The sequence below is a fragment of the Alexandromys fortis genome, unplaced genomic scaffold, assembly GCF_014885135.2.
Source record: "Alexandromys fortis isolate MF-2015 unplaced genomic scaffold, M_Fortis_MF-2015_v1.1 scaffold_77, whole genome shotgun sequence".
Lineage (NCBI taxonomy): Eukaryota > Metazoa > Chordata > Mammalia > Rodentia > Cricetidae > Alexandromys > Alexandromys fortis.
The window spans coordinates 7,029,596-7,053,821 of NW_026067967.1; the positions used below are offsets into that span (position 1 = coordinate 7,029,596).

General features: G+C 54.5%; 1 protein-coding gene across 5 annotated transcripts; it reads left to right on the plus strand.

The window, feature by feature from the left end:
* Positions 1-1,026: 1,026 nt before the first annotated feature.
* On the plus strand, positions 1,027-18,802 carry Lrrc32 (leucine rich repeat containing 32). 5 transcript variants are annotated; one of them, XM_050154547.1, is made up of 3 exons: positions 1,027-1,222; positions 10,883-10,977; positions 15,121-18,802. In XM_050154547.1, the coding sequence occupies exons 2-3, from the start codon at positions 10,891-10,893 to the stop codon at positions 17,023-17,025; spliced, it is 1,992 nt and encodes a 663-aa protein (XP_050010504.1). In that variant the 5' UTR covers positions 1,027-1,222; positions 10,883-10,890; the 3' UTR covers positions 17,026-18,802. The 5 variants fall into 5 exon arrangements, with proteins under 5 accessions (XP_050010504.1, XP_050010499.1, XP_050010502.1 ...); XM_050154545.1 differs by lacking the exon at positions 1,027-1,222 and adding an exon at positions 6,785-6,918; XM_050154546.1 differs by lacking the exon at positions 1,027-1,222 and adding an exon at positions 6,953-7,501.
* The last annotated feature ends 5,424 nt before the right edge of the window (positions 18,803-24,226 follow it).

The window sequence follows — 24,226 nt, forward strand, 5'->3', positions numbered from 1 at the left end:
GGAAAGAGGAGCTAGGAAGGGCACTGAGGACAGGGACAAGCCAGTGGTGTGAGTGTAGGGCTGGGGGAGAGTAAAGGGAAGGCCAGAGACCCAGGATGCTTCAGGCTTCTGTTCTTGTGTGCAGTAGCAGCTTCCATGGTGTGGCCCTCTCGTCTTCCTCTCACGGTGCCCTTTCCTGACTCTTTGGGCCACTTTTGCTCGGTCAGCATGGAGCCCACTGGGACGTTTCTTGCCTCTGGAATTTTCCATGAGAGAGAGAGAGAGAGAGACAGGCGGTGGGGAGGGAAGCTGAGAAGGGGGAGCTGGAGAGGAAAGAGGGGTGACAGGGAGGGCTTTTGGTGGAGATAACCAGGCGGGTTAGAGAGAGCAGGAAGGAGAGAGGGACAGAGGACATGTGTGGGTGTGTGATTTGGAGGGTGGTGTGAGCAGAGACAGGAAAATGGAAAGGGTGGTGTGAGCCCCACCCCCAGTGCCATCATGAATCTTCACGCGGCGGGTGGCCTCGTCCATGACTGCCACAGGGACCCTGGACTAGAAAGCCATTCTGGGGAAAGGTTCCAGGTTCAGAGAGGAGGTGGGGAGTAAGAGAAGACAGAGGCAAGGGTGCAGACCCGTGGGTGAGGAGCTGGGGACAGAGTTCATCCAGGGTGGCGCTGGTCTGAAGGCTTTGAACAGCCAGAGGCGGCAGTGGGAGACAGGGGAGCAGTGGACTCTTTTCTAGGTCTGGCTAGGAAGGGGCTGGGAATGAGGGCTCTGTCCTTACTGGTGGAAAAATACACAGGGAGGAGAACTGTCTAGAAAGTTCCTCCTGCAGGATCTGTGTCTGGCAGCAGGCAGCACAGACAGACTGCCAAGAAGGCTGGGCAGACCTGAGACCCACTTGGACAAGGTCAAGTTTGTTCTGGAAAATGGAGTTGAAACATCAAGCCCTGGTGTCCTACCTGCCTGCCTGCCACACAGAGGAGTGACATAGCAGGAAGACAGGAGTCACTTAGCCTGGAAGAGGAGGAGAGCAGAAGTCCTTCAGGCCTAATAACCACATCTAGACTTTCAGATCTGGAAGAGAATGGCTTCGGGAGGTCCAGTGTCCACGGACACAGTCCAGCCTCCTTGTATCTGCCTGGATTAGTCACGGGATCCCCAAGACTGCGGCAGTTTGATGTCAAAACTCGTCTGTCTACCCCGTTCCTTCTTGTACCCCAGGAATCAGCCCCAGTAAAAGGTATCTGGTTCATGTATGGTCTAACACTGAGAAAATCTTGTGGGCCTGAAAATGCAGCCCAGTTCCTATGAACTGTGCACACTGCATGTAGAAGTGTGCCTGTGTGTCTGCGTATGTGTGTGTCTGTGCACATAGACGAGAGGCTTTTCTCCATGTCCCTGGTGTACAGTCCAGCGGTTGGGGGAGTTGGAGCATTTTATCCCTCTGTACACATAAGATGTGAGCCACGTTTTGCATTCCATATCTCCTGTGTGAGCATGCATTATGTGTGTTCCTTGTATGTTTGTGGTGTGTCCTGCCCAAGTCGTGTGCATTTGTGTTGGATTTGTGCAGGGTGTGTATCCATGTGTGGTGATTATGTGACTTATCTCTCTTCTGTGTGATGTAGATGTGTGTACATGTTTGTCTGGGTGCACACACATGCTTGCCTGTGTGTGTGAAGGCCAAAGGTCAAGGTTGGGTTGGTTCCTCAGTCACTCTCCACCTTCTTTATTTATTCATTTTAGAGACAAGGTCTCTTGCTAAGCATGGAGCTCACTGATTCAGCTAGACTAGCTAGCCAGTGAGCTCCAGGGATTAACCTGTCTCTTAGCTTCCTCCATCCCCTAACTCCCAATGCCAGCCCAGCCCAGCCCTAAAATTAGAAGTGTTGCCACCACACCCAACTTCGGTTCTGGGGATCCAAACTCATTCTTCACACTGGATCAGAAAGCACTTTTTCCACTGAGCCCCGAGAAGGCTTTTCAGGGCATTCCTATGAGCTTGAGGGGCTGGTGATGCTGCATGCCTATGTGACATTTTAAGGACTGTCGTGGGGTTGGGCGGATTCATGGCACAGCACAGGAGGCTGGATCTGCTTGTTAACTCCTGGTTCTGTGATCTTGAGCTGGTCACTTACCACCAGCACATGTCACCTTCAAAATGGAGATGATGGTGATGAAGATGGTGATGATGATGATGTTGGTGGTGATGATGTTGGTGGTGATGATGATGGTGGTGGTGATGATGGTAATGGTGGTGATGATGGTGGTGATGATGGTGGTGATGATGGTGATGATGGTAATGATGATTTATAAACCTGTCTGGGCTATAATCAAAAACTACCTAGCCCAACCTTCCCTTCCCAGCTTGGAACCACCCCTAGCAAGGAAGACCAGTGATCTTGTAAGCAGGCTGTATGCTCCGTCCCTTCCTTGCGTCACCTCTGCCTCACAGGTGAAGGCTGCCTGGCTGTAGGAATAAGGGGTGGGGCACTTGCAGCGTCTCCCCATTGTCCCTTTGCCCCATTGCCCACTGTCCCCCATCACACAGCTAAAGCCATCTTAGTCTGGGTGCCTCTCAGAGGGCAGTCCATAGACCAGCAACCTCAACACCACCAGGCTTAAGTGGAGGTGCAGATTCTAGGGTTCACTCCAGCCTGCAGAACCAGACTCCCGGTGGGGGTGGGGGGAGAAGCAATCTACTTTAACGAGTATCAAGAACTCTCATGAAGTGGGGAGCAGGAATCTACCTTCTCTGAAGAGGCTGCAGTGTGAGTCTGGAAGCCCCATGTCCAGTATGAAGTAGATCAAAGAGAGCAGGCTGGGTTGAGACCATTGGACTCTTCCCCGTGTGACCACGGGCTGTGTTCCCACTTACTGACCTGGGAGAGGAGGCAGGTGGCATTCTCTGAAGTGTGGGAAGACGAACCTATCTGTGGTGACCAGCCTGGCTCATGGGAGCCAGTTTCCAAGAGGCTCTGCCGAGTGTGAGACTTCTAGGCTCTGAGGAAGATGGAGCCTGAAGACTACGGCAAACAGGAGCCTGGCATCTAGTCTCCATCTTGGGAAAGAGCCTCAAGAAGCTGCCAGGACAAGGTGCCCACTGTGAGAACTTTGCCACAGCCGCTCTCCCAGTTGCTGGATGCATGGAGCCTGAAGGGCAATGTCTCCCTGTTATAGCTTTCCCCATATCAGGCCTCCCAGGTCCTTCCTCCCTGCTGGGAATCCCTTCCTCCCATCACCCGCAGAACTCAGGCTGTCCCATGAAGAAGATGATACTACCAGCCAGACCGACCCAATCCTATGCCATCTCTTTCCCTAATGTCATCAGGCCCCCACCACCCCTGAAACTGGGCTCCATCCTACAGAAGCTGATCTTGAGTCTACAATAAGGATGCTGAGCTGGGTATGTCCCATTCCCCTCTCCTCCATGTGGAGCCCAGTTCCCATGCTATAACACCCTCATGATCGAGAAACACCCAGGGACCTGACCTTCAAATGGTTAACCGGGAAGCCTGTGAGCTGGGTCCCCCCCAGTTCCCAGCAGTCCCCAGCCGCAGTATTGTGGTTTCACGGTCCTTGGCTCAGCACAGATGCGCTTGGAGTTTCATGTTTGTCTTAAAAGTTTTCACTTGGCACCTCGCCACTCCCTGGGGGCCTGGGGAGCCTGCAGGGGGCTTAGTCAAGGTGCTCACTGCAGGGACTCAGAACCTGGAGCCCCTGTGGAAGAGCGGAGGGAAACCAAGCCTCAACACTCCTCCGACCCCTGCATGGATGTCTGACTACCACATATTCCACTAAGCACAGAAATCCAGCCCTCTGGGGTCAGCCAGGCTCAACGGCCTGCAGGCTTCAAGATGCCCTGCCCTGCCCATTGGATGGTTATGGCCAGAACCCCTAAGCCAGTCCTGAAAAGAAGCGTGATGACCAGTCAAGAAGAGAACTCCAGAAAGGCACCTACCCTGACCTCATTTCAACTCCCCAGTGCCTACGACACACCTGGTCCCTGTGTGGGCTTGCTTCCCTGGCTCCTCAGCATTGGCTTTCGGCTTCAAACTCCCTTCTCTGAGACATCTGACATCTAGCTGCAATGACTGGACTTTCTTATTGTCCCTCCAAGAGCCATGCTCAGAGCCACGCTCCTCAGCGGGTGTGGTCAGTGCCCTCTGTGTTTAAGGGAAGATAAATAGGGGAAGAACTGGGGAAGCCAGGGTTCTGCTCCAGCAGTCAAGGCCCTGATATCAGCTGATGGGGAACTCCCTGACTCCCAGGAGCCCATATGGGTGCTGGGCAGGGGCACAGAATGAAGACAGCCAACGCTGAGCCCGAGATTCTGGTGTAGAAAGGAAGTCCGGGATTAGTTGCTGACCCCCAAGTTTATGGCTTGAGACAGTTACTAGGTCTCTCCGAGCCTCACTTGCCAGTGAGTGGGAATAAAGACACTGTAGCCATTTGTAGCCATTGTTACTCTGGGACACCAAATAAGGATGACTGGCCCAGAGCGGGTGCTCAGCCTAGAGCGATGGAAGCTAAATTAGGGAGCCGTGTTCTCATGCTCCTTCTCACTCTAATCAGTTGTTAAACAGGAAGCCAGAGAGGTCTAGCCCTCTGTTCCAAGTCCCACAAGCTATAGACATCATCCACTGGCTTTCTGGATCACTATGTGTCCTCAAGTGTCAGCCTGCCTGAGCAAAACCCTCCCAAGGAGCCTTGAGCAAGACTCAGTGCCTGAGAGACACACTCTCAGAGTGTGAGCAATAAGGGCCCAGGATAAGAAATGTCAAGATGGAAGCATTTCCATTAAAACAGCTAAGCTGGTGTCTGACCTGCCACCTGATGACCATACTGAGAACACCCGGCTTCTGGGTTTTTTTCTGGAAGGAAACTGTTCTCCATGGGCCTTAGAATAAAGCACCCCCACGGTGATCTTGTAAATCAGACCCTGCTTAGATTCTGGCCTCTCTCCCCTGCAGACTCCAGCTCTGCCTCCTGGATGAGACCCTTTACACCTCTGGATCAATCCACCTCCTTATTCTCCCTCCTCAGCCTCACATCTGTCCACAAGAGAGGCAGCTGAGAAATTTTATTTCCCAACAGGGAAGGGGGTCAGGCTCCTCACTGGGTTTCTAACCAAGGCCGTCTTATGTTTTATGTTTTATGACGTCTCCCAGGCAGCACAACCATTGTCTCGCTCCACAGCAAGCTGCCTTCCCCGAGTCACACAGCATGACAGCTCAAGATGGGGCTGAAGAGTTCCGGCTTGGTCCTCAAGCCCAAGAGACCTCTATAGCGGTGGCCATGCTTGGCTGCCCCTGTATCTCTTACCTCTTGGGGAGCCCCATCCGGGCACTGAGTACGATAAGGCAGAACTTTATGTGCTTCCTAACCACAACCGCAGACTCTGGGGGCACAAGGGAAGCAGCCGCTCATCCTGTAGCCGTGAGGCCAGTCCCGCCCTGCCCCCACCTTAAGCGAAGCTCTAGGGCAAGCAAGACAGCCTCAGGCCCTAAGAGGTGAGCAGGCAGGGAGAGCCCCAGCCTGCCTGAATCTCTTTGTCCATCCCTGTTCTGCTCACTCTGCAGAGTAGCCACGAAGCCCCTTCCTCTAACCGAGACCCCAGAGACACGAACCTGGTGTCCGCCTGATGGACGCTGCAGAGGAGGGGCATTCTCTAAAGCCCCCTGGGTGCTGGCCCCAGCCTACAGTTCCTTTCTTCCCATCCCGGCACCACAACCAAAATGCAGCTCTTGACATCCCCGCGTTACAGAGAGAGACTGAGTTCAGTCTGACTAGATAGTACAGAGAAGTGCGGAGGGATGAGCCGGACTCTGGGAACCCCGAGGTGGCTGGGCGGTGAGAGGGGGAACCGGAAGCTTGCCTACTCTGCCTGACCTTACTGCATCCTTCACCTGCAGCCCCAGCCGACCCCACTTCTCATAGCGACAGGGGCTGCCTCCTTCGCGAAGCTTTGCTTGACCTCAGGCTGAGTCAGGACTCTGGGCACCATGAGACTTGCCGCTACTCCTTTTCACGCTGTTAGGATGGGGTGGACGTTCTCCCAGCGCTGTGACCATCAGGGAGAACATTGTGACTGAGGAGCCAGGCCTGGAGGATAGTGGCAACATTCTCCTCTCAAGAACACCTGTCTTTCCAGGGTGTTCCAGGCAGGGTGTGGCGCCAGTGACTGAGAAGGGCCAAGTATCTCTTTGAGGAAGTCCTAAGACTCGATATGCAATTTAACCTTCCCGAGCCTCGGGTCCCCCAACTATACATGGGGGCCTGGCTAGCCTTAGCTAATTGTTTTTTTCACATATATTTACGGTCATATCACCCCTGCCGCCCACCCCGCAACTCCCAGCCTCAGTTTCTCCATCAGTTAGCTGGGAACTTTGATAGGCTCGGAGATGACTTAAAGACCGGAGAGCTGAGGTACGGGGAACCCCCCTCAGGGCCGTCCCAGGGCCAAAGAAGGGTCACTTCCTTCCGTGCCAGCGGTTGTCAGTCACTTCTGGGTGGCCGCCGCCCGGGTGTAGCGGCGCCAGGATTTCCTCCGCGGACCTCGGACTCCCTGACCCCGGGCCTCGCGGGCCCACGGCTGCACGTGCGGCTGCCCCAGAAGCCTAGGTTCCTTCGTTTTCCTCCTCCCTGCCGGGGTTCTTCCAACCCTAGTGTGGGCCGGGCAGTTCCAGGTCAGAGGGGATGGATGCAGACTCCGTTCCCAGATGTCCCACATCTGGAGAGGCGGCGTTAGGACCCCGCTGCTCGGAGTCCCCCCAAGGGGGCGTGGCAGGGCGGGGAGGGCGATTTAAAGGGCGGGCGCCGCCCCCTCGCGGCCGGCGAGAGCGGCGCTGCAGTGGCCGGGGCTCGGCGGGCTGGACCCCGGCGGGCTGCGCAAACGATGTGCCAAGGAGCCAGGCGGCGGCGGCGCTGAGCCAGGTAGGGGCGGCGGACAGCGGCAGAGACTCGGGAACCTGGGCCGGACCCAGGTCTTAGTCGATCTCCCCCGGAAGGGCTCAGATGGGTGGTCCCATTTGACAGCTGGGACAATCAAGGTCGGAAGTCCTGGACGTGCCTAGGAGCACACAGTGGAGCTAGCAGAGCAGGGTTTGAATTCAAGTCTTCCCGAGGCGGACATGGACTCTCCAGAGCACCACAGCTGTCTTTGGAGGGGATACCCCAGCGCTCTTTGGAGAGACTAGAAGCAGGCCTACTTTGTGAGTGATAGATGGGAGGCATCCCCGCTCCACCTCCACCCTGACATTCCGCATCAAAGCCACATTCCTTTGGGTTAAGGTCTGATTCCCCTGAGCTGTGGGATGGCTCCAGAACGGGGCTGCCCTAGTGATTCACTGCCCCGTGAGTCTCGAAGCTGCCCTCCCAGGCCCCCTCTACCAGTAGGTCAGAGCAGACCAGAGCACTACCGCCCAGTGTGCTGGAGAGAAGTCTTGGCAGCTCCTTTGGAGACAGAGGGGCTGGATTCTGGCCCCCACTCTTCTATTTACTGTACAAGTGACTTTGGGTAAGTCATTTCTCCGAATCTCCTGTGCTCCGGGGGCCAGTGGGGTCCGTGCCGCTAGAGACCACACAGCAGGAAGGGTCTGTAGATCTGTGTGAGTCCCCTGCCCCACATCTAGGGGCTGGGGATCAGGCACTTCGCCTTCCTGTGCCTCAATCTTCTGATCTGTACATAGGAATTGCAGTAACTCCCTCACTTGGTGGTTATGAGGATGAAAAGACCTGAGATCAGTCAAGGGCTTAGGAAAACGTGTAACCTCCTTGCAGAGTCGGGTATTATCTCTATCTGTCCTTTTCTCTCTCTGTCACGCACAGAGACACACACAAGCACGTACACAGAGAGTCTTTAACACTTCTCCACGTCAGAATGCAGTCACGTGCCTGCAGACTTCTGTTCCTAGTGTACCTCGCCCGGGATGCTCAGCCCTATTGGTCCCTGTACCATCTGGGAAGGACACTGTGGTGTCCTGGTACTTCCCACCTGGGCTAAGGGTGGACAGTGGTGCAATGGGAACTGGTGTGTGCCGCCGACAGCAGACTGATTGCCCAGGTAGGAGAGGTGAAAGAACTTGCCCTGGGGGACTCAGACTAGCTAGTGGTGGAGCTGGACTGTGAGCCTGGATTCTAATGCCCCTGGTCCTCCCTGTGAGAGGCTGAAGAGGAAAGGCACAGCCATGGCTTCTTTCTACCATAGTTCTGTGGTGCAGTGGGGGCTGTCCCTTCTAGACGTGCAGAACCTCACGCTAGGGCAGAACAGGATTTGACGGGGTGGGGGGGAGCAATGGAACCCCTGGGCATCTCCTCCTTAACCCCAGGTCTGCTGTGGGAGCTCCTGGGTCCTGGTATCCTTTTGGCAGCAGAACTTCTGCCCTCGGTCAGCCGCTTGTTTCTCGAGAGAACTTTAGTGAGCATCTACTTGAGGAACGAAACAGATGGGCGTTGGGGAACTACAACACAGTGGAGCCCTAGCAAGAGCATTCTGGGTAGAGGGAGCACAAGGCAGAGCCCCAGGCAGGCAGTGAAGGTACTGGGGTGTGACTGAGGAGTTGTTGGGGGTGAGGAGGTGGTAGGAGGAGCTGACGGGAGAGAGAGTGAAACCTGGATGCTCCTGGAGATTTCAAAGTGACTCCTGAGATCTGCCGGGTGATTTTGAAGCATTGCTGACCGCCATGTATGGAGCTGGTTGTCCCGTAGTGGAGGGAAGCGAGAACTCAGAAAGTATAGTTGGCTGTTGCACTGAAGGTCGGCAACTTTGAACCTGGTAGGATATGGAAGGACTGGGGCAAGGGGACACAGGGAGTTGGGGGACTTCCTCTCACCCACATTTTCTGCATTGGAAACTCAAATGCTGGTGTGCCGTCTGGGGTGCTTTCCTTTCACGGGCTGGGGAGCATATTGGGGTGAGCTCCGTGCTCCACACTGTGTTGTCCAAAGCTCAACAACTGTAAGAGTCTGAAGAACACAGACCTGGGGAACCAGGAATGGCTTCCCGGAGAACATGACATCCAAGGCACACTCTGTGAGGTGGGGAGGTAGGTATTCAGCCATAGGGGGAACAAAAGAAGGCAAGGCTCGGGCACTGAAAGGTACCCAGAGGTCCAAAGGAAATACACGTATTCAAGACCCAGAGAGTTGGGGTGGGGGGGTATGATGATAAGAAGCCAGAGATGAAGGCCAGGGGTTTTCATTTAGTTCTGAGTATGCTAATGTTCAAAAGCAGGTGGGGACTGCTTTTGAACCAAAAGAACAAAATTTCCTGTGAACTCACAACCTGCAGTGAAAGGAGAGTGTTGTGGGGCAGGGTTGGGCCCTGGGGGAGCCAGGAAGGAGAGTTAAAAGGGCCACGCTGGCCGGGCCATTGTGTGTCTCAGCAAGATGAAGGCAGAGCAGCCTTCATGGCTGGTGGGTCCTAACACCACGAAGGCCTGCCAATCTCCCAAGGCCACCCTCAGAGAGGTAGCTCTTACACTGAGCTCCCTCTGTGGAGACCTTCAAGTGTAGAGGTAGCACAGACCCGGAAGGTAACCTTCCCCTTAGCTGTGATGCCTTAGGTGTGTGTATGGCTCAGCCTCTCTGAGCCCTGGTTTTGTTTTGGTTTGGTTTGGTTTTTGTCATTTGTTTGGTTTTTCCCCTCTTCTATAAGATGAGAAGTGTAAGAAAAACGGAACCAAGTCCTTGTGGGGACTGAAAGAGTTGGTAATTGTCAGGTTGGACAGCGGAGGTCTGATAAGCTGTGACACTCCCATAGACTATGTCCCGTTTATCCTCAGCAGAACTTGACGTGGTTGTCATCTACCTCCGGGAATAAGGTCAGAGATGTGATAGGACCTGTATAGGGTCACTCAGCAGGCACCTACCGGAGAGGAGGGAGCTGCCAGGTGTTCAGCTCTGAGTCCCGTGGTCCCTTCTTGTGAGCCGGCTGTGATCTCTTCAGCACACGCTCATGACTGTTTCCCAGCACAGAGCTAGATGTGAGGTGACATCCAGCATGGGCGCAACTGGATTCATTCATTCGTTAATTAATCAGATAAATCGGCTGATCTGTCTCCTCAGCACGTGGCTCAGGGATTCACCCCTGCTGAGGGCCTCTGGGGTCCCCGTGGGCCCCCACCCTGCTTACACGGCAGTGGTCAGTGAAAGTAGAGGGCTGGCAGTGCGCTGGGGTGGGGCTTCCTGTTAGTGCCCTGGCCAACTCCGAACAATGACGAACAATGACAAAGTCTGAGAATTCCAACCGAAAGAAAAAGGTCAAAATGAGGGAGCGTGAGGCCTTCCATCTGGAGCCTATGAGTCTGGGCTTGGGGCCTGCCTGGGGCCTGGGGGGGAAACTGAATTGAGGTTTTCCTCCAGCCAACCCTACCCTAGGGTCCCTTTTCATCTTGAACACCCCTAATTTTAGCATTCTTAATTTTCTTCTAGTAGGTTGACCTTTATAATTTTTTTTAATTACATTTTCTTGATTTGAAGGGAGCGGGTACATGTGTAGAGATTAGTGAAGTCCAGGGGCCAGTTTTCTCCTCTCACGTGGGGGTCCCAAGACCAAACTCAATCCACTTAGGCTCACTGGCAAGTGCCTTTAGCCCTGAGCTATCTCAACGGCCTCGGGTGGGCCTTAGGTAAACCCAAAGCAGACAAGTCATGCATTGCTTTAAAAGTTTTGCTTCCTCTGAGTAAAGACTCAGCTTGGCCTCAAAGTCCCAATCCCTGGCTCCCTACCCCGGCCCCGAAAGTTCTGGACACCACTACTTTCAGCTACCCTGAGTCGCAAAGCCCGTATGCCTCTTGCTCTTAGCTCTGGTCTAGAATCTTCGAGGGAGGGCAAGTGGGTGCTGCCGGTAGTGCAGGGAGCAGTGGCCTCACTATTCCTCTTTCCTCTCCTCCATAGGCAGAGCCATGAGCCATCAGATCCTGCTACTCCCGGCCATGCTGACTCTGGGCCTGGCTATCTCTCAGCACCGGGACCAATTGCCCTGCAGGACGGTAAGACACCATGCAGGCAGAGTAAGGGTGCCTGTCCCATCCTTGCTGGGTGAAGGGTGTCCCACAGCCCAGCGCAGGAGCAAAGGTTGGAGGACCTAGGAAAGGTGCGAGTTTTGCCTTGGTATTTGTTGAACATATCCTAGACTGTTCAGAAGCCTGCTTACCCAACTCTCTTGTTCCTTTTTTATACAAGGAACACAGGTTTGGGGGAGGTTAGGTGACCTAACCAAGATCATTAGACTAGGGACAGAGGGACACCCACCCCCGGCTCTCTGTTCCCCATCTTCTGGGAGCTACTGGGGGAAAGGTGCTGGGGAAGAGACAAACTGGGAAAGGCTCCCCTGTACTGATTCTCCTGGGCACAGATCCCCTTCCCAGCTGGGCTCCTGGACTTGGCCTGCCTGCCGGTTAGAATTCCCTCACTCAGTATAGCCAGGTCAAATGCCATCTTGCCCAGAAAGCCTCCCCTGGCATTGCTGGCCAACTCCTTCGGCTGCTCCTCTTCCGGCTTCATGTCCTTCCACCCACCTCCATGCTGAGCAGACTGAGGATGTGGGGTGCTGGGTGCATGGCCCAAGGTTATCTTACCCGGTAGACCAAGAGCCCCTCTGGGACAGAGGGCAGACTTGACCTATTTCTGTTCTTTTCCTATTCCAAGCCGGACAGATGCTAAAGACATTGTGACCCTGTGAAGGACAAGGAAATGACCCTTTAGGTCAATGTTCCTCAACCTGCGGGTCATGACCCCCGAAGGGGTCTCTGCAAATCAGATATTTACATTATGATTCATAACGGTAGCAAAATTATAGTTAGGAAATAGCAACAAAAATGAGTTTATGGTTGGGGGTCATTGCACCATGAGAGACTGTATTAAAGGTCGCAGCATTAGGAAGGCTGGAGCCACTGCTCTAGGACATTTGTGAAGCAGACTTGAGATAGGAGAGGCCACCACCAGCTGCACTTGGGCACAGAATCACAGCTGCTTACAGAGGCCAGAAATGCCAGCAGCCCTTTCCTGGGGTCTGTGTGCCCTGCGGTGGCTACCACTTCTTTTTTGGAAGCCTCTTACGAGTCTTACAACCAAGGATAACAGCAGTAAAGGCTTCAGACATCACCCTATGTCCAGGGACTTGGAGGACTGAGGCCCTAGATGGTGAAGGGTTTTGACCCAGCAGATAGAGGGCTCGGGGCAGAGATGCCTTGAGAAGCCTGCTATGATAGACAGGAAAGGACTTTCTGAACCATCACAGAAAAGTCCTGTATGCACACAGCAGCAGAGAAGACTTGTGGCCCTGAGAATAGAAGTGACAGGGTCTCAATTCAAATCCAGCTCCGCCTGCACGGTTCATGGCCAGTGCTTCTCCTTACACAGGTTCCTCCTGTGCATGTGGATGGGAAGAGGAGTTGGAAGGCATGTCCTTTTCCCCATCAGGAAGAAAGCAGAACAGTGTTTGATACTGCAGTGTGAGCAGGGATGCTAAACCATAGCCAAGGCCCGTCCCCTATCATCTCTGCACCAGAGACTCCTGGCAGCCCATCAGAGCTTGGAGTTAAGGGGAGAAAGGATACTGAGATGGGATTCAAGGATCCTCCTGCCGCAGGTGCTCCCTGGGCCTCTGCAGTACCTGATAGACAGTCTCAGGCTACATCAGCTCCTGCCTTGGTTCCTCTGGAGCTGGTGTCCTGGAGAGCTTTTGGTCATCCAGAAGGCAGGGTATGTGGGTGTGGGCTGGCATGGGGGAGTGTGGCGTGTGCACTGCAAATGAAGGGGAAATTGTGCATGGTTGTGTTGTCCAGCCAGCCTGGGTACCTGGGTGTTGAGAACTCAGCTTACACAAAAAGAAATTCATGATCGCAATGGGTCATTCTGCTGCTGCTTACATCAGGGTGCTCCTGTACACGAGGTGGCAAATAGGTATCTAATTTCTGTGGGCGAGGAGTATTGTTGAGTCTCTTAGAATCTCATTTGGCAGCTTTTCCTGGAAGTGTAAGGCTAATCAAGGTACTTTACACAGAAGGTGTTCACACCAGTGCCCATGGCCAGACAGTGCCTTGCCTTGCCCCTCACCTCGGGGTCATCAGGAGGAGCCTCAGAGCTAGACCAGGCAGGGGTCACAGACTTGTGTTTCTTCCTGGCTACCTCAACCACTGGATCCCTGTAGGGCCCAGGCAAGTCACTACCAGGGCAGGCCTTGACTTTGGCATATGGATAGCAGGTGGGCTGGTTCCCTTTGCTCTGATGTCCTCCGTGGCTTTAATCTGAATATCCGGATTAGCTCTTCCTCCCCCCCACCACCCCAGCATTGATTGGATCAAGGCCCCAGCCCTTTACTTAAACACAGATGTCTGCAACTCATTCATCAAAGACATTTCCAGAGCCCTTCTGAGGGCCAGGTCCAAGACATCCATGTCCATCAATGGAGTCCTTCTCTGCTCCAAGCTTACTGACTGCAGCTCCCCACTTGGCCTTTGTTTAGGGGTACCAGGCCATAGGGAGAACACAGTTGGAGGTGTTGGGTTCTCCGCGAGGAAGTCTCATACAGATCTGATCCACACGTGTCCAGAGATGGGTGTGGAAGAGTGTGGGAGGAGTGGCTACGTATAATCACCGCAAGCAGACTGGACTTGGGCAGAGTCCTGATGGATTCCGCTCCATGCTAAGGCCACGCATACCGTAGACAAAGTGGGTTTTGAGCCGTTTCTGGGCATTTAGCCTGTGGGTAGTTCAGTGGTTGGGGCGGTCGGTGGAGACAGGCTGGGGGCAGGGGCTGGTTGGAGAAGTCCCACTATTTGCTAGGGAGGAATGGGGGACCTAGAGTGACAATCTGGGACTAGATAGAGGTATGCATTTACATATGACCCTTAAAGACGTGCTTTGTGGAAGAACAAGCGTGGCAGAAAGACCCATGTTCAAATCCCAGCTCTTTCCATACCATCTGGGTGATCCCGGAGACTCCCTTATCCTCTCCTACCTGGGCTTTGATAAAAATGTGTAATTCCATCAGATTGCCCCTATACCTGGGGCTGTAGTTGACAGGGTGACCAGTCAGAAAACCCTGATATATAAAGTAGGTGCTAGGAACGACAGTTAATTTGGGGTAAGGAACTGGAGGGTTGATGTGGCTTGGTAGCAGCCACTCAGCTATCATCAGATAGTGCTGGTTGGGCCCTGGCATTCCTTTCCCATGCTCAGTCTTCGCATTCCTGCCACCTTCAGGGTTCTGTGCTGGAGCAGGCCACCAGAAGTGGGGCCACCGATAGGGAAGAGGTAGCAGCTGTAGAAAGTATTGTGGCCAGAGCCTACTCCAGGTCATAAGAGGAATGAGATCTGAGGCTGGGTGGACCAAATCAAAGCAGCTGGTGGAACACCCTGCAGGATTTCCCAGCCCAATGCTGGGACTTTATCTGGGATGTGGCCACGACCCAGCTGTGGACCTGGAAGCTGTGGCCATGTTGCTTCTTGGCTCTGGATCACTCTGAGCGGAGCTTAGCTTAGTTTCCCATATAGCAGGACAATAATCAGCACGTATCTATTCTTAGATTCGCCTACTATTTCTGTCTACTACCTTCCTCCTGCCCAGCACCCACTAGACTGCCAGAGTCAGGGCCAGAGAGAAGGCTGGTGTCATTGTCTGGGTGAAGAAGAGGCTCTGGCATCCTGGGAGTCCGTGGGAAGGCCCTTGTCTTAGTTAGGGTTTCTATTGCTGTGAAGAGACACCACGACCACGGAAACTCTTACAAAGGAAAGCATTTAACTGGGGTGGCAGCTCACAGTTTCAGAGGTTCAGTCCATTATCATCATGGCAGGGAGCACGGCAGCGTGCAGGCAGATGTGGTGCTGGAGCAGGAGCTGAGAGTTCTTACCTCTTGACGCAAAGGCAACAGGAAGTAGTCTGAGACACTGGGCATGACTTGAGCATATGAGACCTCAAAGCCCAACTTCACAGTGGCACACTTCCTCCAACAAAGTCACACCCCCTGATAGTGCCACTCCCTATATGCTTATGGGACCAATTACATTCAAACTACCACCACCCCCCAGCTTGGAGATAGTAGCCATCTTTCCTAGAGAACACTGTCTGTCCTGTTCTACTGTCTTGCTCCTATTAATGCCAACTTCTCTGCTACCTTTGCTCTCTCTAGGTGAACAAGGAGGCCTTGTGCCAGGGCCTTGGCCTCCTTCAGGTCCCCTCTGTGCTCTCACTGGACATCCGAGCTCTCTCCTTGTCTGGCAACAGGCTACAGAGTATCCTGGTCTCCCCCTTGGGCTTCTACACGGCACTTCGTCACCTGGACTTAAGCGTCAACGAGATCAGCTTCCTCCAGCCAGGAGTCTTCCAGGCCCTGCCACACCTAGAACACCTCAACCTAGCCCACAACCAGCTCGCCATGAGTGTGGCACTGAACAGCGGCAGTCTGGGCCGCTTGCCCCTTCTAGTCTCCCTGGACCTGTCCGGGAACAGTCTGTATGACAGTCTGGTGGAGCGGCTGTTGGGTGAGGCCCCGAGCCTGCGCACTCTCTCCCTGGCAGAGAACAGCCTCACTCGCCTGGCACGCCACACCTTCCGGGGCACGCCAGCCCTGGAGCAGCTGGACCTCCACAGCAACATACTGATGGACATCGAGGACGGTGCTTTCAAGGCCGTGCCCCACTTAACCCACCTCAATCTCTCCAGGAATTCCCTCACCTGCATCTCGGACTTCAGCCTCCAACAGCTACAGGTACTTGACCTGAGCTGCAACAGTATCGAGGCATTCCAGACGGCCCCGGAACCCCAGGCCCAGTTCCAGCTGGCCTGGCTCGACCTTCGGGAGAACAAGCTGCTCCACTTTCCTGACCTGGCCTCATTCCCAAGACTTAGCTACCTAAATGTATCCAACAACCTCATCCGGCTCCCTGCCGGGTTGCCCCAGGACAGTGAGGACCTCCATGCACCCTCTGAGGGCTGGTCAGCCTCTCTACTGTCCAACCCCAGCCGGAACACCAGCACCAAACCCCTCTCCCAGCTCCTGAACCTAGATCTGAGTTACAATGAGATCGATCTGGTTCCTGCCAGCTTTCTTGAACATCTGATCTCCCTGCGCTTCCTCAACCTCAGCCGAAACTGCCTGCAATCCTTTGAGGCCCGGCATGTGGGCTCCCTGCCCTGCCTGGTGCTTTTGGACTTGAGCCACAATGTGCTGGAAGCATTGGAACTGGGCACCAAAGCCCTGGGGTCCCTGAAGACATTGCTCCTGCAGGACAATGCCCTGCACGAACTGCCACCCTATACCTTTGCCAGCCTAGCCAGCCTGCAGAGACTCAACCTAGGGGGAAATCAGGTCAGTCCCTGTGGGGGCCGAGCAGAACCAGGTCCCCCAGGCTGTGTGGATTTCTCTGGGATCCCCACTCTCCGTGTTCTGAACATGGCAGGGAACTCAATGGAGATGCTCAGGGCCGGCAGCTTCCTCCACACCCCACTTACTGAGCTGGACCTCTCTGACAACCCTGGCCTGGATGTGGCCACTGGAGCCTTGGTGGGCCTAGAGGCATCCTTGGAGGTACTGGAACTTCAGGGCAATGGGCTGAACGTCTTGAAGGTGGACCTGCCATGTTTCCGCCACCTCAAGCTCCTTAACCTTTCCGAGAACCGCCTCAGTCACCTGCCTGCCTGGACACAGGCTGTGTCCCTGGAGGTGCTAGATCTGCGGAACAACAGCTTCAGCCTCTTGCCAGGCAATGCCATGGGTGGCCTGGAGACTAGCCTCCGGCGCCTGTACCTGCAGGGAAATCCGCTCAGCTGCTGCGGCAATGGCTGGCTGGCAGCTCAGCTACACCAGGGACGGGTAGACGTGGACGCTACTCGAGACCTCACCTGCCGCTTTGACTCCCAGGAGGAGGTGCCCCTGAGCCGTGTGAGTCCCGAGGATTGTGGGAAGGGTGGGTTCAAGAACATCAACCTCATCATCATCCTCACCTTCACACTGGCCTCTGCCATCGTCCTCACCACGCTGGCCACCTGCTGCTTCCTCCGCAGGCAGAAGTTCAGTCAACAATACAAAGCCTGAGGGATCTTTCTCGGTGTGGTAGCCAGAGGGGCAGAGAAGCTGGGGGTCTGACTCAGGTTACACAGTGACCAGGGGCTCAGCATCCTGAATCCCACCGCATAAACAGGTAGTTGCTTCCTAGGCTGTGTATGTGGTCCAGCTGTGGCAGTTTACAGAACAGAGCGTACCAACAGCTTTCCACTGAGCATCTGCTTCAGGCCAGACCCTGTCCTCTGGCAAGAGAGACTGTCACAGAGCCAGTGACCACGCAATGTGGTGGGCCTGAGCCCCCAGACCTGCAGTCCCCAGCTGGTCATGGAGAGCCCAACCCGAGAGATGGTTTGTCTGAGCCACTTCCACACAGAGCTCCGTCGCGTCTGCCGATAATGACTTTCAGTCTCTGCAAATGAAGAACTTGTGACCGGAAGAGAGAGCCAGAACCTCCCGCAAAGGTCTTGAATCTGGACTCCTGCGCCTGATTCTGATGTTTCAGCTGAACCAGCGTGGACTTCCAGCCAGACCCAGGTCGGTCTGTGTCCTGCCCTGGACAAGCCCTTCACCCCAGTGGGCTCTCCTGTTACAGACACTGACCCCAGTGCTGCCTGGATTCCCAGCCCCCTGCTCAGGCCTCCTTCCATCCGAGCTCCACCCTGGCTTCTGAGCCAAGAGGGAGAGAGAGCCTTGGCTATCTGGTTCTATTTTGCACTCAGCTTAGCAGCTGCAGAGGCAAATCCAAGCCAACTCTTGGAGGTTTCTGTGTTATCTGCCTTATATGCAAGAAGAAAACAAGGTTCCTTTAAGAGTCTGTGGCTGAGAGAGATGCCAAAGCCAAAAAACGAATCAAATCTTCGTCCTCCCGTCTCCAGGACCTATTCCTTGCCAGCGCAGTGCCTGCAGGCGGTCAAGTGGACCGGAAGTGGCCCTACCCTAATCAGGATCCGAGCATCCTTGCTGCAGACTCCTTCTTCTCAGACAGGCACCCACAGACCTTCTGCTTCTCTGCCTCAGGGCTCCTCATTTGCACGCCAGTATGAGTCTCCCTTTCTCATCTTGCCCCCACAATCCCACTCTCCCTCCATCCTGCATGCCTTGGGGTTTGACACTATCGAGTGTAACCCCCACCACTAAACAGAAAAGGAAAACAAAGTTTATGGGCTTGCTCAGGGTCGCACAAACCAGCGGCAGGAACTGTGGGAGGAACGGGAGAAGGCCAGCTGGACTCTTGCTGGTAGTGGTAGAGCGTTGGCTTCGCACGCCCAAGGCCCTGAGCTAGGTGCCCAGCAGGGTCACCTGTGTGGTTCCTGACTCACGGTGCCAGCTGTCACGCCTGTCCTCACCAGGCATGGAAAATAAGGAGCAAGACCCCCTCAGGCTCCCCACTCATTCTCGTGGGCTGCAGGGAGAAAAGGGAGCCTTGGACCCAATCCTAGAACCTGCTTCATCAGTTTCGCTGTGCCTTGGCCCGCAGTCTGCAAGCATGCTCGGTAACGTACAGGAAGATAGAAACACCATTCTCTCTGCCCCCCTTTACAGATGAGGAAACTGGGCCCAGAGAGGGTTAAAGGCTCAGAGAATGGATGGGCAGTCTAGGGCTAGCATCCCCACCGGCGCAGCCAGTGGGGTCTAGGTGCTACTGCACACAGCACTCGGCCTGGAGGCCAACGCACGGCCCCGGTGCCTGAGCTCTGAAGACATTTTGTCTTGCTGCTGTCACCTCCCAGGGCTGGCCGCTGCCAGGCCCTGGGACCGGCTCTTTGTATAACTCACATGAATGTATTAAAGTATAATTTTGGAGAAACTGTGGCCTGCCAGTCTGCTTACTTCGGATACCCCAGGCCGTGGCGTGCACTTCCTTGTGAGGCACCTCGGGGGACACTGACTCTCTCAGCTGGCTCCACCCTGCTCCTCAGCCTCCTTCATAACCCTGCCACATCCAACGTCACCTTCGCCCCACCCCAACTCTCGGGAAGTAATGACTCTGCAGCCATGTGCCTGTGTCCCCAGCCCCCCCTCCCGCCTTTGTTTAAAGATTTGGAGGAGGATGGGTACAGAGAAAGGCTCTCCCTCACCATCTTAAAGCCAGTGGCAGAGCCTTGTACACTCTCCCATCCCGCCTTTCCCAGCTCTCTATGGCAGATCCCCTCCATCCATTCCTCAGCCCACCCCACCCTGTCTTAGCTGAGGTCTCCCAAGGCCTCCTTATATAAGATCTGCATACTTTTTAGAGTCATGTCTTTGTCCCCGGTCACCACAGCCGTCCACCTCACCCTTGGCCTCCTTCACCCCATCCATGAAGTTCTCTCCTCCCTCAGGTCCTCTTTCTCCAGCCACCTCCAGATGAAGTCCCATCTGTCCCTCCCAACTGAGGTCTAGAGGGTTACAGTCTCCTAGGGACTGGGGAACCCAGGGAGAGTTTAGTCAGCAAGCCATCAAGATGCAGAGTCAGATTGAACTTGGAACCAAGAAAGTTTTGAGGAAGGGAGGATCTGCTTCACCACGGGCAGCGGTAGGGAGGTGGTCAAGTGAGAAGTGGGTTCAGAATCTGGAGGGTGAACAACAATGGCTGCCTCCGTCTCTTTACTTGGCTTGTGGCACATTAGCTGGTCTCTCGGGCCCAATTCAGTACAGCAACACTCAGGCACTGGCCTCTGTGTCTTCCTCCCCAGCCCGCCCCTCTTCCATCCCAGCCTTTTTCCCCCGCCCTCCAAGCATCTGGAAGCAATCCCACAGCCAAAGTGGCCACTGGGACCTGGATAGACAGCCTTGCCTTCTCCTGAAGATTCCTTCAGTAACTTCTCTGCCTCCAGCCTCTCCCGCGCAACCTCGGTCCGCACTCTCACACCCCTGAGAAGACACCGCTGTTTCATAGGACAGCCCTGGGCTCGGGAAGGCACACTGCATGGGATCCGTGAAGGCATAGTTGGACCAGGCCATTGTATTGGCTGGGTTCTGTGGTACCTGTGGGCCTTGCCTCCAACAGGACCCCACCAGGGCCCTGACTCCCTTTCCTGGCAAACAGGGGAGCCTGCTCACCTGGCCGAGATCCCCAGTGGGACAGAGATTCCTGTTTTCAGGGAAATGTGAACACAGCTGCCAACTAGGTCATCAGAACATCCGGTTTACTGAACTTTCAGCCAGTTCTAGGAGAGGGGGGCCCCTCGTGTGCTATGTCACAGGCACCTGGGGTGTCAAGCTCAACCCACCCAGTTCAGTGTGCTCTTAGGGTGCCCCACTCCTCCATGGACCCTGTACCCCACCCTTCCAGATGCCTCACCATCTCACTCCACCAGACCCAGGGTCCTGGTCAGCTGCCCACGCAAACCCCCTTGTCTTCCAGACAGCCTCCACGCCCCTGGGAGGTAGTGACAGTTCCTCTCAGGTGTCACCATCTCTGTGGACCATCCAGCTAAGCCCAGGCTGAGCAGTCGATGGACCTTCTTCCTACAGGGCTTGAAGAGATTCCTATTGTATCTTGAGGTTCGAGAGGTGAGACTTAAACCAGGTTCTTCCCTCTCTGAAGCCAGTGAGTTTTTTCTTATTGGGTTTTGTTATGTCTTGTTTATTTGCGTCTGAGCCCATGTGCATGGCGGTCAGAATACAACTTGTGAAGATCAGTTCTCTCCTACCACTGTAGATGTGGAGGCTCGGACCCAGATCATCGGGCTTGGCAGCAAATGCTTTTACCCACTGTAGCTATCTCTCCTGCGTCTTGTTCTTTGGTTTTTGAGTCACGGTATCCTGTGGTCCAGGTGGACCTTGGATTGACTATGTCACTGAGAATGACTGTGAGCTCCCCATCATCATCCTGCCTCCTCCTCCCACGTACAGGGATGGCAGGTGTGCACTACCACGCCCAGCAACGAGCTGATGACCTTGGCTATTGGTGACCCTAGCATCTGACCCTCACAGCCCCAGGCTCTCCCCTCCCCCAGCAGGTCTCCCCCCCCATCCTGACCCAACCACAAACTCCTGCTGCCTCTGTCTGACTGGACCACCTCCTCCGAGGAGACGGCCTGGGTTCCTTCCTCCTGCCGTCTGTATCTCCATGGACCCCTCAGCTCTAGCACTGGGTTTCTGTCTGACCCATCATCAGATCAAGAGCCCTGGGGAAAAAATTCCTACCCAGAGTCCTCTGTGTGTCCCCCGGGAATGTGAGCTCAGAAAAGATTTCCCAAATTAATGGACTCTGCCCTCCAGTACTTATGAACTCTTGGATTTAAATCCAGCCTTCAGACAGGCCCAGGGGATCCAGAGAGGACAGAGGCAGTGGGTGGCGGGACGCAGACTATTCAGGGGCAGCAATAGCGCCATAAGTGTGCCCTCTGGCCGGCTTCTGTTGTCCTCCGGCTCCCCTCGCCTTGAGGATACTCTTATCTTTGTCCGCCCTGTCTTCTCATCCCGTTTCTCCACCCCACAGCCACCTCTGTCTCCCTAGAAACAGCTGTGCTGAGAACAGAGAGGGCTGGAGGGAAGGAGGGAGGGCTGAGCTGTTTATAGAGCTGGAGGGGCTCCATCCATCAGCTCTGTTTGGAGTACAGACCAAGCATAATAAACAGATTGGTCCCTCCACAGCTGCGCTTTCCCTGAACTTGGCCCTCCCAACTTCAAGTCTCTCTAGCCAGCTGGTTCTCAGGACCCAGCTCCCACCCCACCCCTCCCATTGGGCTGGCCTGGAGGAAGCTCTGCCTGTGAAATCAAACTCAGAACCGGGGCCACTCTTGCTCCGAGGGCCACCTTTGCTCTGGAGGTGAGGGCAAATTGCACTATTGCGTCTCCAGTTGTCCATCTGTATAACGGGGCTCATATGCATGCGTATTTGTCATGCCCGACTGCTTGGGCATCCCCGAGGTTCTGGGTGCTGGGTCCGTGGGAAACATGGGGACAGTTAGTTAAAACCTCTGCTGTGGGAGGAGAGGAGACGCGGGCCGTCAACTCAGGAAGCTGTCAGGGGTGAGGGAGGTTCCGTGCTCAAGAGTTTGTTTGCAGCTGATCACAGGCCTCACAGCTGGAGGACTAAGTGGGCTTGGAAGGCATCTGAGCTGCCTACAGGGACAGCAGGGGTTCAGCATGAAGCGGAGAGGTCGAAGGGAGAGCCAAGCTCTGGCTTGACCTGGCTGCAGGACAGCCAAAGCTCTTTGGGCTCTCATCCTTGGGCTCCCTGGTCCTCCAGCATCTGGGAATCTTCTTTTCTCAGCAGGAGACCTTCCAACCTGCCCGGGACCACTTTTCCAAGCTGGGGATGCCTTCCCAGGGTTCTGTTGTGAGTCCATCCCTCCTCCCCCAACACCTCCTACTAGGTGGGGGGCTCGGATAGTGAAAACCTAATGATGACTGGCAGCATGTGCTTCAGGGGAGAACTGAGTATCCGTGTGGATGGGAGAAAATCTGCCATCTGCCCAACATGATCTAAACATAGACTCTATTTGTTGACATAGAAAAATGATCAAAACTCAGTTGCCGGGACAGCTACCTGCCAGGGCCACTCCAGTGACCCACACTCACTTATAAATACCACCCACATACAGTTAAAACAGTAAAAATAAATAAGCAAAACAAAAAACCTACACGGCTCAGTGAGAAAAGGTGCTTTGCCACAAGCCTGGCAACCTGAGGTCAATCCCAGTGTCTCACATTTGGAAGGAGAGGAGAAGGAACTGACCTTCATGTGTGCTGCGCACCAAGCCCCGTGTCTGCGCTCTGTGTGCTGGCACCCAGTTACCGAGCTCCGGGCAAGGGGGCTGGAGGTTAAAATACACAGACACAGACAGACAGAGAGACAGCGACACGGGTCATCCTTGAATTCCCCAAGAATGCCCCCTTTATTGTGTTCAGGGGCAGATTATATAGAGATAGCCACGCCCCAGCCAAACCCACCAGAAACCACTCTCCTGCCATCAGGAACTCCTGAAGGTCTCGTGCTCAGAGCAGCTGTAGGCACTCAGACCAGGGGATTACAAGAAATTCAGGATCTGGGGTCTCACTGCTCCCAACGCCATGTGTGTGCTATGCCACACAGACCCATATACACACCGCAATAAATAATGAATTAATAAATTCAATAAAAGTTTAATTAAAAGTAAAATGACTACAAACCAGTCAACAATCAAACTGACCTTTTCTCCCCTCCCTCCTCTTTGTCTGTCTGTCTGTCTGTCTGTCTGTCTGTCTGTCTGTCTCTCTCTCTCTCTCTCTCTCTCTCTCTCTCTCTCTCTCTCAGAGGCAGGGTCTAGAGTAACCCAAGTTGGCCTTGAACTTGCTATGTGCCTGAAGATGACACAGAATGTCTGGCCCTCCTTTCGGTATCCCCCAGGTACTGGGATTACTATGTGCACCCCTATTCCAGATTTATGGAACGCTGGGGACCAAACCCAGGGTGTTGTGCGTGCTAGACTCTATTAACCCTGGCTGACATTTCATCCTTGTCTCCCAACTCATGCTCATAAGGGGTCTAACCTGTGCCCTCGCTTGCTGGAACCGCCCTGCATGGCCTCACCATGATCCATCTGTTTTCCGTAGAATACTTTCCCCACTCCCCTGCATGGTTCCCCAAATCCACAGCTCCCACTGCGACATAATTGCCCAACTGAATGTACCCTCAAGTTCCCCCAACAGTGTGCCTCAACATTTCTGGTGCCACCCTTCTTGCTACTATAGAGCCTATACCCTGGCTGCCTGCGGCTGCTCACACTACCTGCAGTCTTTCCCATGCCTCCCTTTCTCAGTACTGCCCGTCTCAGCCTGAATGGGCTGCCTGTGTCTGGAGGGCTTCAGGCCCTTTTCCTGAGTGCCTACCAGGGGCTGGCTCGGCTCTGACGCCAAACCCTTCACCTTAAAGCTGGCTGAATACCGGAAGAGATGTGCGAAGGCCGTATGCAAATGAGGAGACAGCATTATATCTGCAACAGGAAAAGAAACTGTCTCTTGGCTTCTCAGATGGTGTGCTGGCTGCTGTAACCAAATAGCAGAAACTGCAAGGCTCATGGTTCTGAAGGCTGGAAAGTTCAAGATCGAAGCATTAGCCTGGCTTTGCGCCTCTAAGCATTAGAGAGGACCAATTCCAGACCTATCTTTTAATTTCTGATGTTCTAACCTGTGGCGAAGTAACCCCACTCTACACACGGCCTACTGATATACATGTTTTCTACCCAAAATTCTAAAAATGCACCAGGCACTATATTGGATGCCTACCCTACGTCATTCAGCATGACTTCACCCCAGCCAG

Coding starts and splice junctions, on each gene's coding strand:
- Lrrc32 (XM_050154543.1), top strand. CDS start 8,005: ATGGGAACTGGTGTGTGCCGCCGACAGCAGACTGATTGCCCAG. Junction 8,048..10,882: donor ACAGCAGACTGATTGCCCAG/GTAGGAGAGGTG, acceptor TCTCCTCCATAG/GCAGAGCCATGAGCCATCAG. Junction 10,978..15,120: donor ACCAATTGCCCTGCAGGACG/GTAAGACACCAT, acceptor TGCTCTCTCTAG/GTGAACAAGGAGGCCTTGTG.